This window comes from Metopolophium dirhodum, chromosome 4, assembly GCF_019925205.1.
Source record: "Metopolophium dirhodum isolate CAU chromosome 4, ASM1992520v1, whole genome shotgun sequence".
Classification (NCBI taxonomy): Eukaryota; Metazoa; Arthropoda; class Insecta; order Hemiptera; family Aphididae; genus Metopolophium; species Metopolophium dirhodum.
This window is the reverse complement of record NC_083563.1, coordinates 26923092-26942731: the sequence shown is the minus strand read 5'-3', so window position 1 is coordinate 26942731 and position 19640 is coordinate 26923092. Positions and strand designations below refer to the sequence as shown.

The following is a 19640-nucleotide window of genomic DNA, read 5'->3' as shown; positions in this document are numbered from 1 at the left end:
TTTGAAAGGTGTTACATGGTAGCAACATCCAGCACTTATTCTGTTCGCCTACTAATGAAGCAGATCTCAGCTACACCATTGTCTTTTAAGTCTGCGGCGCGGGTTATCGGGAAGTGTGTCCGTTGATAATTTAGAGATTAGTGGATTAATTATTAATAATTAGTGGATTTTGTGTGTTGTTGAAGTTTATTGTGAAATCTGGTGTAATATAATTTGGAGATTTGGTTAAGTACCAGGGTGCAGATGAAACTAGACGAAGGCATATTGACTGAAGGCTTAGATTATATGGGTGTTGGAAGGTTTAACGTCACCCCATAATTGAACGCCATAGGTCCATAGTGGCCTGAGTAAGGACTTGTAAATTAGTAGTTTGGTATTTATATTTTAGATTTCAGTAGGGGTCTTTTTGGTTATTTAAGAACATAACTAAAAATTACGCAGTTTTACGTATTATTAAATGCACACATGTTATAGTACAAGTTATAAGGAGGACGGAGTGGCCGAGCGGATTAAAGTGTCAGTTGCGACGCACACCGGCGTGTGCGGCATTTTTCTTCGGGCAAGTCACGGTGTCCGGAGAGAAGTCCCACCATCCCCCACCCGGGCATGGCAGATACTTACAGGTGCCCACTAAAAAATCTGCCAAACAAAAACACACGTGTAACCTAACCTAACCTAACTTAACCTACAGTTCTCTACAAACAAAAACAAACAGCTAATGTTTATAGTTGCCGGGCTTCATGATCAATAAAAAAAAAGTACAAGTTATCAATAATAAATTTAAAAAAAAAAATTAGCCCCAAAATGCTTTTTAATGTACAGTGTACTTAATATTATATGCATTTACTAAAATAAATATACCAACGTCATTTTGAATAAACCCAAGATTTCAGATATATTTTATCGTCTTATCTATTATCAACCGGGAAATAATGATATTAAGGTATACGAATTAAAATATTATAAGACTATAATAATAATACTGCTAAACCGAATGTGTTATTTTTTTTTAATTTGTAAAATGTTTCTTCTTGTAATATGTATGAGCACAATTTTTGATTTAGTTTGATTTTTATATATTTATTTTTCTTTACACATGTATTACCTACTTGCATTTGAAACGATGGACAAACAAATCTGCAAGTTATATTTTAAATTAAATAATGTTCAACATAATATATTACCGACATACAATGCTAATAAGTTAGGTATTTCATCATATTTTGATTTACTAAGAAAAATGTTGATCTTTTTATACACATCTATAATTCAATAATTGTATTTTCCCGACATCCGTAAAATTAATAAATTGAAGGGTGGTCGGTAATAACGTGCTATGTAGCAATTCGTAAATGTTCAGGAACAACTAAAAACGAAAACTGTATTATACATTTTTTTTAATGTTATTTGGAACTCACGTAGCACGTTCTTCCATATTCGACTATAACACTCTACAATATTTTATTATATTAATGTTTTAATGCCAATAACCTTTGCTGTTGCGGCTTATGTAAATAAAAAAAAAAAAAAAAAAAAAAATATTTTATTATTTTATTTTTTTGTGTGGGTACTGTATTCATTTCACTCAAACAAAATTATATCATAAATACTAATATTAATAAAACATAGTATTTTATTACTAAAAAATCACATTATTTTTTTTTACATATTTTAAAATTAATACAATATAATATTATCCTGGTATTTTATTACCCTTTAAAAAACCACATAATTATTTTTACATATTTGAACGCGGATGGCCGAAACGTAATTTGAAGTATGACCGAAAAATATTTCTATAGATACGTTTACTGAGATTTATATCTGGATATTTATTTTTAAAAGATCGATAAAGCTTACACAAATTTAAGTCTGAACTCCAACATTGCAGGTTATCTGTAGCGATACGGCTGTAATGAGACGGTTGTCGAGGTAAACTATTTATGTGTTGTCTAATTAAATCTCTTACAGGGGCATCAATAGCATGAGGTCTATTTAAATGTTTTCCACGGTTATCCCTAGGTGTCATAATACCTAATTTAATTTTATCTTGTAGCGTCATAACACGTCTTCTTGTAATACAAAACGTATTTAAAAAAGTATTTTTGCATACCTGTAAATCATCTATGTAATATTTAAATGAACAAAATCGTCGTGATGTAGCATCTGTTTTTCCTGCTCGTCTTCTCACAGGAGCATTTACTTTTATACACTTATACAAAAAAGCTGATTGTTCATCATACGTTAACTTATAAAATTCGTCAAATAATAAAAGTTTTCTTGCTAAAGTCATTGTTGCACAACCTTGCCAAGGACATGAACTCTGGTCACAAACTTGATCCTAAAATTTTTAAAAATGTGTATACAATATTTTTCAACATTATGTTTATTTTACTACATTCATAACATTTTTACTAACCACGGTTGGAGGTGTTTTAGCTGGTACAAGTTTTTTACTCTGAGATGTATATTCCTTCCCACTATTTCGAAGAGTTTTGTTTTTTACATTTTTCCAATCTGTCATATTGATTTTCCGTTTTCGTCCATCAGTTAAACGGTTAACATCACAAGTAGATAAATTATTTAGACTTGTCATAGTTAAATTGGTAACACAATCGTGATATTCGCACGTCGCGCGTCGCGTTGACTTACTGTGAATAGTAAACGCTTAACGCACATAGCACGTTTTAATAGTCAACTAATCGCCGGTTTCGATAAAAACATTCTTGGAATTTTTCGATTCTTAAAATATATTGAGATTGCTTCATAGCACGTTATTGAAACGCAAAAACATGAAAATTGAAAAAACTGTTACATAGCACGTTATTCCCGCCCACCCTTCCCTACAATTATTGTACATTTTTTTATTTAATGTGACTTCTCTTAGAGAAACTTACTATCGGCATCTAATCGAAGCAGTGGCGTAGCCAGGGGGGATGGGTTTTTACCCCCCTTGACATTTCCCCCCTAATAAATATTTTGTTTATAGGGTTCGGGACTGCTTGCATGTTTATAGGTCTATGCTGGCTAGTCGTTCATTGACACTCGGTGTTCTGGTGGGAGTGATGATGGGACATTTTTTTTTCTAATAGTATTGTTTATCTATGATATATCTTGCTATTATCGATTATGACCGTTATGGGTATTGTTAAATTGAGATAAAATTTCGTTTTGACTTCTGGTTTTTACTGTTGGGTTTGTTGAATTGCCTAGTAGCAGTAAATTTAACGAATATTTAGGCAGTAATAAGTCGCAAACGGATTACTCAAATTAAATTCTGTAAACGTTAAAATTATTTTTTTCAGTATGTTTATAGATTTTCGTTATCGAAAATGGGTATTGCCATTTGAAAATCGAAAGTTGATACTGTTTTATCAAATGAGGGAGGAAGTTAAAATTATCAAAATTGTAACACAGTGTAAAATAGTAAAACCTAGAAAGTTAAAAAAAAAATTATTTTAAAATTCTTAATACTTCTCGAGATATTAACTGGTTCACGATAAAAAAATCACCCTGTAAATACATATTATACCTATTACCTATATTACATTGGGGTCGGAGTTGTCTGATTGTGGCCCGAATTCAGGTAGTCGTATTTTATCCCAAATATAAGTACCTATCCCATTTGTGTTCCATCCAAACACATATTGGTTTACAAAATAGTTTATAATTAATAAAATAAAAGTAGCAATTTTGCAATACGCTTTATTTTATTATTATTATTATTATTTTATTGGCGAGGGGGTGTTGAGAGTCAGAATAACATTATAATTATGTATTTTGTATTTTATTTTTGGATACCATTATTAAATCGTAGCCAGTCATTTATTTTTTTTCGGTGTCTTTCCGTTTCGTTACAACACCGTTCCTCTTCTGTTGCAGGTCTCGAACATGCACACGAAAATAAATAGTCGTTAGACACGTCACACGTACGCGGCGGTTTATTAATGAATACCACTCACTAATGTACTACACATAGATGTAGATATTATATTATATACGTAGTTATACAAAATATATATATTTGCAAATCACGTGTAGGTACCTCGTCATATATAAATATATTGTAAATATATATGTGCGTTCACATCCCGTGTAATGTGTGGTTTTTTTCTCGCATTATAATGTATATTTATCTCCGCGCAAATTGACCGAGACAAACGAAAAGGTGTGGTGCTCATAGTCCATAGCGGAAAATCGGGTACAACTTTTGGGGGGAGCTAACATTTATAAATACCCAAGTACCTAATACTATGAAAAAAATTGTTTGGCTTCGCTCGAAAAAGCATTGTTACAATTTTACGACGGACGAAATACATATAGGTATTTTAATTTGTGTATGTACATAAATATATTATCAATATATGTATCTTATAGACATATAGGTACTAATGATATATTGGTAAAATAAGGTTTTGACTTTTGAGTGTTTTGAATATTTTCCAAAAATGTTTTTTCCCTGTGGCCTGCACTATAGAAAATTAGTTAAAAACCAAACTTTTGTTGCTTATTCCTTATAATAGTTCTCAAACAATACGACATTAAAAAAAAACCTAGAATAATATAAAAATTATCCATATAATATGTGGATATTAAAAATCTATTTTTATCCATTGTAAATATAATCATCAGCAGACGATCTACTTACTCATCAGCAAAATTATTTTTTTTTAATAATGTATATAATACAATGTGGATATTTAGACATTTTTCTTATATATTATTATTTTATAACAAGTTAACAATTATTATTTAGTGTATTATGATGGTATAGAACTCTGTGTTTCCTCTACAAGCTTGTTTTCTGGAGACATTATAATTCCATACATCATATTATTATTTATTTAATTAACTAACGCCAATCGGCAATTACAAAGTTGGTAATATATAAATTCAATAACATACATGATATACATAACAACAATTTATAAAAATCATAGAAGAGAAGAAAAAAACTAGAAAATATTACAGCATTCTAGTTATTATTTATATATAGGCATACAACGATATCAAATGGTAATACAACTAAGATAAGAAATAGTGTAAGTATACATGAAATAATACATAATATATAATATCCTATTATTATCATATTGTTACGTATTTTAATTTATATTTGTGAAATGGAAATTCAATTAAGTAATTACCTATATAATTATTATATTAAATTAATATAAAAAATGAAAAGCCGCGTACCTCCTAATAATACATTTTTGTAAACTTACCTAATATATACTCGTAATTATATTGTTCAAACTTTCGCGGCATTTAATGTTTATTTTATCTATATGACTATATTTATTTAAACATAACTCGTGTATATCATTATATTCTTCCACAGGTCCGTTTGTTTGCTTATGTAAATATATACAATACTATTTTGTTGAAGAAATATAAAAAATTATACCTCACGGACACTTACTTTATCCATACAAAATGAAAACCAATGTATTTTTGCTTACGCAATTTTTTTATTCGACAGATGTTTAAAATGGAAACAAAATTAAAATACATAAAAAATATAATATGTAGTATAATATATATAGACGCTGAATATAATTGGGTGGATATCTACTATAACAAAAAACGAACATGATATTATATTGTCCAACAAACCAAAAGGACAGGTGGTACATCTATATACATTCACGAGGAGGGCGATGGACATGCGTGTGCATGCGTGGCCATTGCGGTCATATTCAGCCGGTCCAGTGTGGGAGACTGACGGGCGCATAGGTATTTATTCCACGTGGGTCGACCGTGACAGATGGGCCGCGGAAATGGTGACGAAAAAACCACCAGACAGGAAAACTTGGCAGAATCAAAACGCCGGCAGGATTCCTAAGGCGAAAAACCAGCGAACCACCGAGTACGGGTAAGTTTATGGCGGGTCAGCGTCCGGTCACCATCGGGGTGGGGTTCGGCATGTCGTCACACAATGCGCCCGATTATTACACAACGCCCGCGGATGCGTCGTCTCGCATTGGAGCAAATTGAGCTTTACATTTTTGGGCGAGTGTCACGGCACAATTTTTTCGAAGTAAAGCCGCTAGCCCAGACACCCCCTTTGTTTAAATTGTATTCTAAAAAATAGTTGGCAGAGGATAGTGGTGACGCGAACTTATACAGCTATTATACTCCTCCACGCTCTTTCGCGTAGGTATACCTCACTTCCCGTGAGTCGTGGCCCGTGGGTTCATGTCTGCGTGTAATGCTCTGTCAGATTCACCTGGTGGAGAGGGAGAAGGAATCGACGGAGGGATGCTATTCACAGCGACAGCAACAAATCATCCTGCCAACTGTACCGAGTCGCTTCACGCCGATCGACAGCAGTGACCGACTACGAAGACGGCGTGACGGTCGCGATGGCCTCGCTCCCGGCGCTAGTCTGCCGACAACTTCCCCAAAACTATTTCTGACTATGAATAATTCGTCATCGTCCTCTTCAAAGCTAACGACTGTTTGGACGACACTCGTAGAAGGCGAAGTCTCCGGTGATGTGGTTGCCGGGGCCGCGTTACCGTCGTGTACCAGCGTGGTATCCATGATGACCGGTGCTGCAGGTGATATGCGCAGACAACCACTGACGTTTCAATCGGAGTGGTTTCTGTTGTTTCGGCGGGTGACACTATTTTCGGTACGCCTATCACAGTCGTTGGTCGAATTGGATGCTACGATATAGTACTATATATAGCTGTTGTATTTTGAAGTCCGCGATATGTTCTAGTGTGGAATATGGTAATCAGTCCCGCAGTTTGCCTAATCGTTGTCGACGCCTTCTTTTTATTTTTCTTATCGGGAGCGATTACGTTCGCCAAATCACCCGACTTTCATTACCTATAGCCTATGGAACGTACGTTGGCCTTTTTAGGATATTTTAATTTTTATGCAATTATGAGCATTTTTAAATAGTAATTTTCTATATAGGATAAGTTTGATAATGGGCCAACATTCACTCCAATATTTAAGCTATAACAACACGAGATTGGTTCTGTTGAACACAAATCTGGCAGTGTTGGCGTGTGCACGTGGATCAGAGAGAGGAAACATTTAACATATATTATAGTGCAATGACATCCTGTAATAAAACGTTTTAAAACAGTTGATGATTTTAGAAAAACGCATTTACGATCAAATAAAGTGACAGGTGACAGGAACGATTCAACGCGGGATTATTAATCACCAATATTGTATATTAGTTGTATTTCTTGCGTGTGGTCTGCGACAGCCGTATGGGTATTATATTTTATTTATCTGTCGGACAGGAAGGAAAAAAAATCACAGAAAAACCCACAACAAAAATCTCTTACTTTTTACTTTTCGCAACGTGTCCCGAAGTGTGTGTGTGTGTATAAATAGCGATTAGAATATTATGACGACCGCGGACGACTTACAGGCTTATACGCTTTATTCTCTTCCAATAATTTTCGGTCGAGTAAAACTGCTGTATACAGTGTTCAGGTCGTCGCGTCGGGCCGCAGCGCCAAAACGAGGCCGCACGCGCCACTCTATAATATACGAAATACACATTAACGCTCCGAAACTTTACACGTTTTAACGTTTACCGGCAGAGCAATATTATATTATTACCGTACCTACCGAAAATCCTCGTAAAAATAGATCCGTATGGACAGACGTCGCTTAGGCGGAGAGAACGCCGCTCACGCACAATATAATATATACACTACAGCAGTCTGAAGTTATATAGGTACGCACGTGTGCAGGATTGTTTCGTAGACGAAACGGACCATTTGGTTGTCACTTTTTTTTTTTTTTTAAATCTTACGGCAATGAATTACGCGCGTGACATCCGAGGAACGGCATCTCGAACGACCGGCACGCTCGGCGCGCGTATAGGTAATTTATTTATATACTTACGCATATTGTGTCTTATAATTTGACACCCCCAAACGGGCAGAAACGCGCAGTCGTTGACGAACGCTTCTGAAGCTGTCACTGACGAGTCTATAATAATAATAATAGTGTATGTATAGAAAGAGAAAGAACCTCTAATCTAACTACCAAACTATAATGCGAGGTTGGATAATTCGTGTAATAATCATGACGTATATAACTAAATTATTATAAATAGATATTTTTCATGCTTTTTCACCACCGATAGCTATATAGGTGCTCGATTGACGAATTAGGTAAACGCTTGAAATCATTCGATGTTAAACTTTACTATAGACGCTAGTAATTATACAAGACATATTATAATGTAATAATAAACATTTACAAACAATAACAGTGTGAATCTAACATCTATATTATTAATATATTATTATAATACTTTTATCGTTCGGTGTGGCGCGGCGTGTGCATTCAGTTACGAAACCGTGTACTGGCCGGTGTCACTAGCTCTCCCGGATGGATGTCCAACCGGGATTTTCAGTGACAGATCCTTGTCACACATACACACACGTGTTAAAAACCTACAGCACCCTCCCCCACAGTACTCCAGGCTATGAACCTCAGTTTTCGAAACCTTAACTCCAATAAAAACAATTTAAAAAAAAATATTTATATTGCGATTAGTTTTTGTTTTTCAACATGTAGGACGTAGCTATTTTATTGATTATTATTCATTAACGAAAAGGTAGTATTTTTCATAGGTATATAGTCAATAATTAGATTATAATAAAAGTTTTGTTTTCATATAACTTATAAGTTTTAATACTTGCCGTTTATTTTATAAATATGGACCTTTGTCTTTTGAATAATTCAATTACGAAATATAAACTTCGACTTGTTAAATATATTGTGGGTGACTCCTTCTCCGCGATCCTTCCCGATTCACAAGCATTGATTGTTATACATTAAGGATTTTTGTAACAACATATTTAACATAATATTTGTTTTTGAATGCTTAAAGCTGCGGGGCACCATGCAGGGCAGATAGAGTATACATGATTGTGCACTTTTTACCATTTTCATCTAAGAAAAAATCTACGCGATAAAAGTAAAATCGTGTTGTCCCGGTTAAGAGAGTGGTTTTGACCTTAAAATTGGCGTAATATCACCTGATATACCGTCTATCAATGCTTACAATGTTTCAGAGTGAAACCAACGATTATTACCGAATTATGGGTGATTTGTCTAAAGAACGCTTTGAACAAATTGTGCATTTGAAAATTGTGATATTTTAGACTTTGTTGGGCTTATATAAATAAAATCCGGTTTGAAAAAAATATCACCATTTAAAAAAACATACATTTGTGTTTAAACCAATGCTAAGTGTGTGTATTTATTATTATAATTTATTAATACTATATTTAAGTAAAATAGTAAACATAGGTGAAAATTTAAATTAATTAATTTAAATTTCATGCGAGGGGCCCACGTTAGTTTATGTCTAATGTTAGCCCTAGATATTTGGCTGTGGTTGAGGTTCGACTATTGAGTACCTAGCATATATATTTATAGATCTCTGAGCAGGGAGAAAGTCTGAGCAGAAATCATAATAAGAACTAGGAGATAACAAAACTGTCAAGGGATTTAAAGTCTTCAAGAAAATAAACGCTTAATGGTTTTGTTTATGTCAATTATAAATGAGGGAGGAACCTTTGAATGTCTGAATACAATTCGACTGGGAATATTATATGTTGTAGATTAAGAAGACGCTACCCATGCGTTTGTTGTCTCCGACTTACTACTAACGTATTATACATAGAAAATTGTCGTTTACGAATTGTATATTACGAAACTTTTAGGTAAGAATTTAGAATATAATCTGTGCTTAAGCGTCGGTGATTTTTTTTAATATTTTAATTTTCAAGCAAGATATGGGCATGTGAAATATCACAAATTAAAAATGATCATACCTTGCTTGAAAATTAAAATATCAAATAAAAAGCTGACGTTTAAGCACAGAAAAGTTTTAAAGTAGGTTAATTTGCACTAATATCAAACTAACTACACACAATGGAAATTAGTAAACGAAAATTGTCTAAGTCACACGTTAGTAACATGGAGACAACAAATTCATGAGTAGCGTCCTCTTAAGAATTAGTTTGATTTGGGAATGAGAGATTTAATGGGTGGTCGTCTTCTTAAAAGTTAATTTTTTCCTTAGGTTAGGTTAGGTTTAAATTTGACCCAGCTTAACTAATAATGATATCAGTCAAAAAATCCTCTTCCTTCAAAAACTTTTTTAAATACGTTGAAATCTTTATACGAGCTTCCGTTAACTGTGGAGGGTCCGATGAATATGAAGGATGTATGTCTGCACAATGAGATGTTCCTATAAATCATACATTTTTATGTATTAAGATAAACTTATAAAAAGTTTAAAGATCACCTTTAATAAGAACTGTAAAGGAATCTTTTGGCGAAAATGATAGACCTAATGTATTCCACGGATCGATAGATCCTTGTACAAAAACAATCCTGCTTGCTCTTGATCTGGAACCACCGTACATCATATTGGTTTTATTCACTGCCTTACTTAATGTATTCAAATTAAATCTAAACAAAATAATAATAAAATTACTTAGATAATTATAATATTTTTTAACTTTGAATTAAATAACTTCCATGAAACTTGATGGACATAACCAGATGTAGACCATGTACATTTTAACAGAAGTTGCTAAAATAAAAAAAACTTGGGCCAGTTCATACCGCTCTACTATGCAGTAGGTGTCGAGTGGGTCACTGTAATGAATGTGTTACCTATACATTTGAATTCGATGATAAACGAAAAACATTGTATACGAAAAACAATTCTAAGGGTAGATGGTCTATCAGCCATGGTATATCAAGTATATAATATTTCCATGATATGTTTTTTGATATTGCTATTTAAGTAACTTATTTTACTATATTAGTATTTAACTTAAGATTAATTTAAATTTAAATGTAATTATTACAGTACTATATACTGTATAGTGCGTATACCAAATAATATTGTATTATTGTTATTAACTTTTGAGTCAATACCGCCTTACCGTAGAACAGTGTGAATAGAGCACACCTACATAGTTCATAATGTTCATATAGAATAGATATAATACCTTAAAATTAATCTAAATATTTTGAAAATATATTTCGTATAGTAAAATGTATAATTTGTGTAGAAGTTTTAAGTCCCCATGAATGTGTTTTTGAATTACAACGAAATAATTAACATCGTTATTCTTAGTTTAAACATCTAATTAAGTGGACAGCTTTATAAATTTTTATATGGAAAATAATTTACAAACTTTCGTGATTATGATGAATTTTGTCAAGATTTTAACTTAAGATGCTCGAAAAAATTTACTATAGATTTACATTTTACACTCAACTTTTTTTAAAATTAAACTAATCAAAACCTTTGAAGAATATTGTATTCTGAAATTTTCAAGTTTTTCGAACAAATGAAAAATCATTTATTGATAATAATCAAAAAAAAACTTAAAAATGTTTGAGTTAGGTACACCAAAAGACCAAAATCAATTTTGTCTAAGTCTGGGTTTTCGTAAAAATTTACGTTTTTGAAAACTCCTGAGAAATTTTTTATATTTGCCCCCTCCCCCCAAAAGAATATCCAATTTTTAGATTTTCACACTATGGATTAACTTTTATTGAAACCAGAAAAGATGCTTAAGTAGAAAATTTATGTATTTCTACTGCTCTAAAATGTGATGTTAAACACAAAAAAAAAAATAGCATGACACTAAATATTTTTCCTCTGCAAAGAAAATAAGGAAATCATAGATATGTTTTTATAAAGTAGAAACATATGAAAATATTGGCCTCGTAAGTATTGGTAAGAAAAAAAACTGTACCCACCCAAAAAACATATCTATGTTAAAAAAATTAAAAAAAACACATAATATCATTGTAAAATACATTCATAATAAGTTTCGTAGTACCGCTCATAATCTATAATCAACATTGTACCTATAGTCACTGTTATTTGGTACTTATAAATTATTTTTCATAGTATATTGAAACTTTAATGTTTTTGTGGTCTTTTAACTGAGTTTTGAACAACTTTCTCCGGAGAAATGTTAATATCCCAATAAATATTCAGCTAGTCTATCTAATACGTTTTTGTACTTCAAAAAGAGGGCAACAATAATGTGGTCGTTGATATGACAAAAATATTTTTACACAACTCTTTAATATTTAGATAAAATTATGAAGCATTGGCTAACGACCCAATATTCCTTAAGCAGTTTTAGTTTTATTTAAATGGAATTTTAAAAATCAGAATATCATTTTGCTGATTTAATAATTTGTTTGATATAATATTTGTTTCTTTGCGTAAATAATAATTAGAAAATTGTACATAAGTATTGTTAGAAACAAATTAATTTTACTGACTGCTTAAAATACTGGAAGTGCCCAAGCAGCCATAGCGATCCCTACAAGGATACAAACCCCGAACTCCGCTATAAACCTCAGTAAAGTACGCCACTTATCTCGTCACTTTATTGGGTCAAATTCCTACCATTGGGGAAAATATAAGGCTACAAATTTCAATGAAGTGTACGCACTATGTATTCGTTATTTTATTTATTACTTGGGGTGAATTATGCTAAAAATATTCATGTAATGATGGTAATAGGTACGTCATGTTGATAAAAATATAATTTTTAAGGCATTTTTTTTTAGTAACTTACGATTTTCCAAAAACATCAGTGCACAAATCAGTATAGTATTCTAATGATACAGTATTACCAAACAAATGATTATCCTGATTGGATGTTTGAAAAAAACCGAACTCTGTACAGGTTTGGTACAACCATTGGCGATCTGAAATAAAATACAGTTTTCTTATTGTGTTATGGCACAAAAGCAGTTAAAAGGCTACCTACCTATTTAAAGGAACAAAATAAAAAATTATTTTAATTAAAATAGTCATTAATATTTATTATACTACGATGGTCGTATTTCCCAATAAAGTTTGATTTTACTTCATAATTAATCATCACCGTATCATCTTTATTTGAAAAAAAAATTGGTTATCTACAATATTATCATTGAAAATAATAGCTTTGAATAATGGCACAATAATAATAATGTAATAATATTATGTACAGTATGCCTGTATTTAGGGTTGTCGACCATTCTACACTGGGAAAGATATCGGACGGTCCTTTATTTGGTTGATTTGTCTTGATATGTCCAACAATGCTTTAAATTTTAAACTTAATCTCCAAAAGTACAAATCAAATTTAATTAACGTGACAAATAAAAATATAAAACGTAGAAGGTTTTTGTTAAAGGACAAAAGTTATATATTTTGTTAGTAAGTTATTTATTTTTATTTATCTAATGTATAAATTGGACATGAAAAACATTATCCTGCATTATGCAATATGAAAGGTGACCAAGGGCGCCCTATAGGTACTTAAACGCCTAGTATAATATGATCGTATTAATGAGTAACGACCAGTTCGTAGAATCACCGAAATCGGTTAATAATCGATTAGGAATTATATTTGGTCAAAAAGTTTGATACTAACTTCCACATTTTACTGCTGTGCTGTTCCAAGACGACTCTGCAAAATACTTTACTCGCCATTCATATGTATTTGATAAACATTGTGTACCATAAACGGATAAGTACTTTTTGATAACAGCTACATATCTGTCAACCTAAAAATAATGTATAGATTATTATTTTACTGGAGTCAGGTAGTTATTAATTGATAACAATCTCTAAGTTACATACTTCAAATCATGGGCGTGTGTTTTAGATTCTGAGCAGAGCGATAAATATATTGGTTTTACAATAATGTGTAGGTACCTATTATTATTTTTATTTCTGAAAACACTTTTTAAACCAGGTGAATATAGAGGGTGGTTTTTGGTAAAAAATTGGATCTTGTTTGCACGGTAAGTCAAAAGCAAAAAAATATCTGAGTACTTCTCAGAATAAAATTATAAAAAATTACAAAAAAAAAGAAAAACATTATGGATCAGCAGTTTTTGCAGGATCGATTTTGTACCTACTCGATTTAGTTAAATTGTTGTATGAAATGTTTTTGTCTATGTAAAAAAGCTTGAAAATGTGATACAAAGTGCTCATAACATTAATAAGAAAAAAGCATAGTGTATTATTCTTATATTAGATCAAAATAATCGAAAATAAATACTCATAGTTTATTTGAATGAGCGTTTGAAGTTAAATTTTTGATCAAACTGGAAATAAGTAATAAGTTATGTAAACATAAATTATGTATTAATAAGTAATAGTATTATAATATAAATCATTATAGACAATGAACAATAAAATTAAAATGTATACGTACCTCAGGGCTACATAGCTATTTATATTAATACGCTCTGTTCATAATCATAAATATATACCTATTAGTTATTACCCATACGTCCTACAGCTCCTACTTTAAATTTTAATGCGTCTTATTCCATATTTTTGAATGAATTGTTCATTAATCAAAATACTGAAATACTTACTGTACTTCCTAACATGTTGTCTAACATTATATCACATAATGATCCGAATGTTACCCTTGATCCAATAATTTTTTTGTACTCTCTGTCATCTTCATCATCTTGTACAATTAGTCCAATAAATCTAGATATGTCTCTAAACAATTGTTGTACATTTTTCGTAGCATTGTTTAAATTATGAGCGCATGTACTAAAATCATATGATTACAATTGATGTTAATAATTTTAATTAGATTTTTTTTCTTTTTTAATATTAATTAATAATTGTGAGTGTTTTAAAAAAATTACTTGAATTTTGTTTGGATGTACTTTGCTCCATAGTCGGTCTGTAAATGATCGCTAATAATTTTATTTGCTTGTCTAATATTTAATTCACATTTTTGATTATAAACTGATAATGTTTTTTGGACAGCCATAAAATATTCTACGGAAATACAAGATGGATAGATTTTTCGATTAGTTATAATAACTTATAAGGCTGCAGGTTAAACTAATTTTTGCCAAAAATCAATCGCATATATTATTATTACTAACTGTTATTAACTCATAAGGCAATACTGACATACCATAGATCGGTGTGAATAGGTTCATGGTATAAAAAGTTTAAAATCAATCTAAATTTTTTGAAATGTTCTTTGTTTAATGTAAATAAATAATAATTTAAGTAGACACGTACCTAGTGATAAAATATTCAAGTTCATACGAATAATATTTTTAGAGTTACAACAAAACAACATTTAAATAATATTTTATCAAAATTAAAAATTTTTTTTTTCGGATTATTGAGAACTGCGTTAGCATTACGTCCCCTCCATAATTTATTGTTGCAATAACATTACATATACCTAATAGGTACTAACAACAATAGTCGATTACATATAATAGGTACTAACAACAATAGTCAAATTTTAAATTTGAGCTAATTGATTTGCGGCATTTGCCTATAATAATAGAAAAAAATGTTTAGGTTAAGGGACGTATATTATATTGATTCCGCGGTTACTGTTTATAATATCTACACATTGATTCCGCCGGGGACACTGTTTATGCCCCCCTCCCCATGTATGTGTATTTTAAAATGTATAGTCTATTTAGTATAATTTAGACAATATATAGGTAGGTATTATACAAGTGTATATAATTATAAATTATAATATTAGTGTTTAATTAATATGTATTTCTATGTGTATATATTGTTACATATATATAGTCTAAATTGTATACAATTATCATAATTTATTATTGTACGATTCAAAATTAAAGTATATAACTATACTTTTGGTAATATTTGGATACAGTTAATAAGTAAACTTAGAAAATATATTGTTTTTTTTCAAAACTATTTTGATATTGATAAATCATAAATGTTTTTACAACCAAAAGTTTTTTAAAAATCAGATTTAAAAATTGGCTATTTCCACAATATTTAAAAATATATTTATATATATATGTAATATACGTGTAGCGCACGACTGCACGAGTAAATAAGTATTATTTCAATCCGTACATATTGCTATAGTTATTATCATTTTATAAAATTTAGACTTTACATTTTAGTATTTTACAATATATTCACATATACATATTAATTGGATTAGATATACATTTTCTTTTTAAATTATATAATTATTATAATTTTATAAAATGTATTCATTAAACCAAATATTATCAAAAGTAGTAACATGTATATATTTTTATTTTTAATTACCTATACAATTATTATTCTTTTTTACAGTTTAAACATGTGAGTGTGTGACCAATATTATAATACAATTAAATGATACTATTCTAATTTATAACTATAAAATTGTATAAATTATACCAAATAGACTATACATTTTAAAATACACATACAAGGGGGTGGGGGTGAACAGTTCAACCAATCGATATTATGTTGATAATATAAACAGCAGCTGGCAGAATAAATAGCAGGCGGAATCAATATGTATAGATATTATAAACAGTAGCCGGTGAAATCAATATAAACCTTTTTTCAAGATCATTTTTTTCGTCTTAAAATTGGTCGTACTACTACAATCAGTCCATATATCTGACATAAAAATGATTTTCATTGTGATAATCTACAGTGCATTGTACATACTACGTACCTACATACTACACACCATATCTACATGGTTTTATTGTTTCAAAGTTATTAACATTGTGACAACCACCCCGGTTTCCCCTGCGGCCCTGCATCCTAAAAATAGTAGTTATTGCAATTATTAAATTTAAACTTGGGGGACGGAGTGGCTGAGCGGACTAAGGCGTCGGTTGTGACGCGCACCGACGCCGGTTCAATCCCGGCTACGAGTGGCATTTTTCTTCGGTCAGTCACGGTGTCCGGAGAGAAAGGCCGCCATCTCCCACCCGGGCATGACAAATACCTACGGGTACCCACTTAAAAAATCTGCAAAACACAAACACTCACGTGTAAAAACTCACCGTTCCAAACTCTACCACCACCACAATACAACCCTACAAACAGCTAATGGCCATAGATGCCGGACTTAAGGATCAATAAAAAAAAATTTTTTAACTTGCCATATCTGAGTTCAAAGGTTCAAACTCACAATTCAAAATATTAGATTAATGTAATAATTAATTGCAAACATCTCAATCGTATATAATACTATAATAGTTAGTTAAAATTGTTATATCGTACCTTCAAAATTTATTTTCGCCTTTAGAGGACTACTCGACGAAACTGTGGCGTGTACAAGATGTGGATATTTCAATCTTAACCAGGTAACTAAACTTCCTGAATACGATGAACCAAATCCTACCCATTTAGCATGAGCCAATAGTTGATTTTTTTCAATCGAAATGGTATTTATAAATGTTCCCAGGTCTGCTAATACTTGTTCAATGGTCAGGTACACTAAATTTGAAGTGTTTAAATTACTGTAACATACAATTATTATGAACATAAAATTAACGAAAAATCAATTAAAATTGATGTGTTATTACTTATCCAAAAATATCTGAGTTAATGTTAACATTTTATTTTGATGTTTTTTAATAATCAATTATCTATACTTCTTATAATGCCGGGCTGTATAAACAATATCTAGTGAGCTAATTCTTAAACACGATTTACTGAACATACTCTATTAAATTAATCATTTTTACGCAACTCAGAATAAATTATCTACTCATGACTCTTTTATTTCGCATAATGGTATTAAAATATTTACAATTTATTATAAAAATAGTTTTAATAATGGTCTTCACTTAAAAATCATAATTTTCGTCGTTCAATATAAAATTAAATGTTGTAACGACTCAATGCCAACAATAAATGTCTATAATAATAAATAAGTATATTATATTATTATTGCATCTTAATTTTACTTAAACATTACTTACCTACTGCGTAAAAATATTTTTCGTAAATGTGACTTAGGTCCATTTTAACAGATGCCAAATCATTTCAAGTAGGATTTTATTAAAAAATAATAACAAAAATTAGATGTCTATTATATTATTTTATCCCAGGTATGCGAATCATACTCATGATAAATTATTTAGTGTAATTATAGTTATACAGTAAATGTATAAACGATAATATGCAAGGTATAATAATGATACCGGCAATTATAAAAAAAACCACTTATATTAATTATCGTCTTATCTCTCATTATTGCACTCACTCAGTGGGATGGCTCATTCCATAATACCGATGTTCCAATTGAAAACACGCGGCATTACAAATTTGAGCGTATTCAATCCACGCCCCGGAGATCATCCAACTATATAAAATTTCTTCTCTTCCTCCAACCAACAAAAATACCGGGCCACCTATTTTATAGTATTTCAAATTCATATGATACCTCTAAAACAAAAAATATCATATTTTACTGTTAATAATAAATTGTCTTACCGAATAATTTTAACACTGTATAGCTTATTATTCACTTAAGATAATATTATGAAATTAAATAAACTAATACATAGCAAATACCTGTTTCCACGTTCTAGTATCAGTAACGTTAAAATGATCCAGATCCTGTACAAACCATTTGTTTTTGATGATATTTTTCTGACTTGATAACGATCTTAAATTGTGTACATCTTTGCCCACACGTTTTATGACACTATTATCATACGCTGATGAACTCAACCAAAGGTAACACCAAAATACGCAAAACGTTAAATTCATTTTTCAAATTAAAATTGACAATCTGAAAATTAATTAAATGCATACATCAAAGTCATAATTGATCAGTAAGTAGATACTAAGTTTATTAAGTAATCGTATAACAGTTGGTATATTAATCTGAAAACAACAAAAGTGGTTTAATAGAAATAAATAAAAATATAAGGGTTTAATTATATCATACAAGCGTATCTAATTTCAATACCTACATAGTGTTTATCCAATTTAATATAATACATTAATAATTGTAAAGTAGTTTTTATGAAGTTATTGTCTTACACCAAACACTCTAAATACATAAAGTGTCTACCTATTATTATGTGTATAAATGTTAAGTTGAATTATATTAATAATATTACACCATAGACGTATTTTATTTAAGTTAAAATATATCAACAATTATTTAAGAAATACATAAGAGTTAAGGTTAAAACTAATTGCTGAGTTTTATTGTTAGTGAATGTCGAAAGACACATTCAGAAGTCTGAAGAATATTGTTCTCATACAAAATGAAATACGTTAGGAAAAATTGAGTTATAATATGTTATTGTTTTAAAATTTAAAATAATTTAAAGATTTTCTAAAATCTGTTTTATTATTACTTATTAGGTTGGTATACACATAAAATATAACATTTAACTGTCAAATATTTGTGAGCTAATCAAAAATATTTTTCCATGTTTGAGTTAAAACAAAATATACTCACTATTTATATTGATGTACACATTAGGCATCAATTTTCTAACTGCTGGCACAACCTACGGAAATTATACTTCTAATTTAAATCCAACTATACTCGATTATTTATATTATGTTTGTCTACCTGTGTTTTAAAGCATTTCATCGAGGTTAAAGCGGTACTCAATACTTGCTCTACCTATTATTACAACTATACGTGCTACTAAATATTTACTAACTTTGTAAAAATAGGTACACTAAATAGTAAAATTAACCATAAAATATTGAACCTATACATTTTTTTTATCGTTATGGAATTTCGACGATTTCATTAGAAATCATAACTATTCATTTCATTAGAAATTATAACTTTATTAAACTGTATTAAGTCAAA

At 30.5% G+C, this 19640-nt stretch overlaps 2 protein-coding genes across 3 annotated transcripts; both read right to left on the bottom strand.

Annotated features, from left to right (window-relative positions):
• Window positions 1-1887: 1887 nt before the first annotated feature.
• LOC132943261 (uncharacterized) lies at window positions 1888-2637 on the bottom strand. Of its 2 annotated transcripts, none has more exons than XM_061012169.1 (3): window positions 2420-2637; window positions 2114-2341; window positions 1888-2018 (listed from the first exon to the last, which is right to left on the bottom strand). In XM_061012169.1, exons 1-3 carry the CDS (start codon window positions 2594-2596, stop codon window positions 2013-2015), a joined length of 411 nt encoding a protein of 136 aa, XP_060868152.1. In that variant the 5' UTR covers window positions 2597-2637; the 3' UTR covers window positions 1888-2012. The 2 variants fall into 2 exon arrangements, with proteins under 2 accessions (XP_060868152.1, XP_060868151.1); XM_061012168.1 differs by having other exon boundaries at window positions 1924-2034.
• A 6054-nt stretch (window positions 2638-8691) lies between these two features.
• Window positions 8692-19413, bottom strand: LOC132943391 (putative serine protease K12H4.7). The gene is made up of 11 exons (XM_061012365.1): window positions 19392-19413; window positions 19275-19326; window positions 18374-18593; window positions 18063-18244; window positions 17075-17313; window positions 14698-14833; window positions 14413-14599; window positions 13458-13590; window positions 12612-12744; window positions 10301-10467; window positions 8692-10243 (listed from the first exon to the last, which is right to left on the bottom strand). The coding sequence occupies exons 3-11, from the start codon at window positions 18569-18571 to the stop codon at window positions 10104-10106; spliced, it is 1515 nt and encodes a 504-aa protein (XP_060868348.1). The 5' UTR covers window positions 18572-18593; window positions 19275-19326; window positions 19392-19413; the 3' UTR covers window positions 8692-10103.
• Window positions 19414-19640: the final 227 nt, after the last annotated feature.

Excerpts from the sequence above, each read along its gene's own strand:
- LOC132943261 (XM_061012168.1), bottom strand. The coding sequence starts at position 2,596 with ATGACAAGTCTAAATAATTTATCTACTTGTGATGTTAACCGTTTAACT. Across the intron at positions 2,342-2,419 it reads CTAAAACACCTCCAACCGTG|GATCAAGTTTGTGACCAGAG; the intron begins GTTAGTAAAAAT and ends TAAAAATTTTAG.
- LOC132943391 (XM_061012365.1), bottom strand. The coding sequence starts at position 18,571 with ATGAATTTAACGTTTTGCGTATTTTGGTGTTACCTTTGGTTGAGTTCA. Across the intron at positions 18,245-18,373 it reads ATACTAGAACGTGGAAACAG|AGGTATCATATGAATTTGAA; the intron begins GTATTTGCTATG and ends TTTTTGTTTTAG. Across the intron at positions 17,314-18,062 it reads GGAATGAGCCATCCCACTGA|TAATTTAAACACTTCAAATT; the intron begins GTGAGTGCAATA and ends TGTATGTTACAG.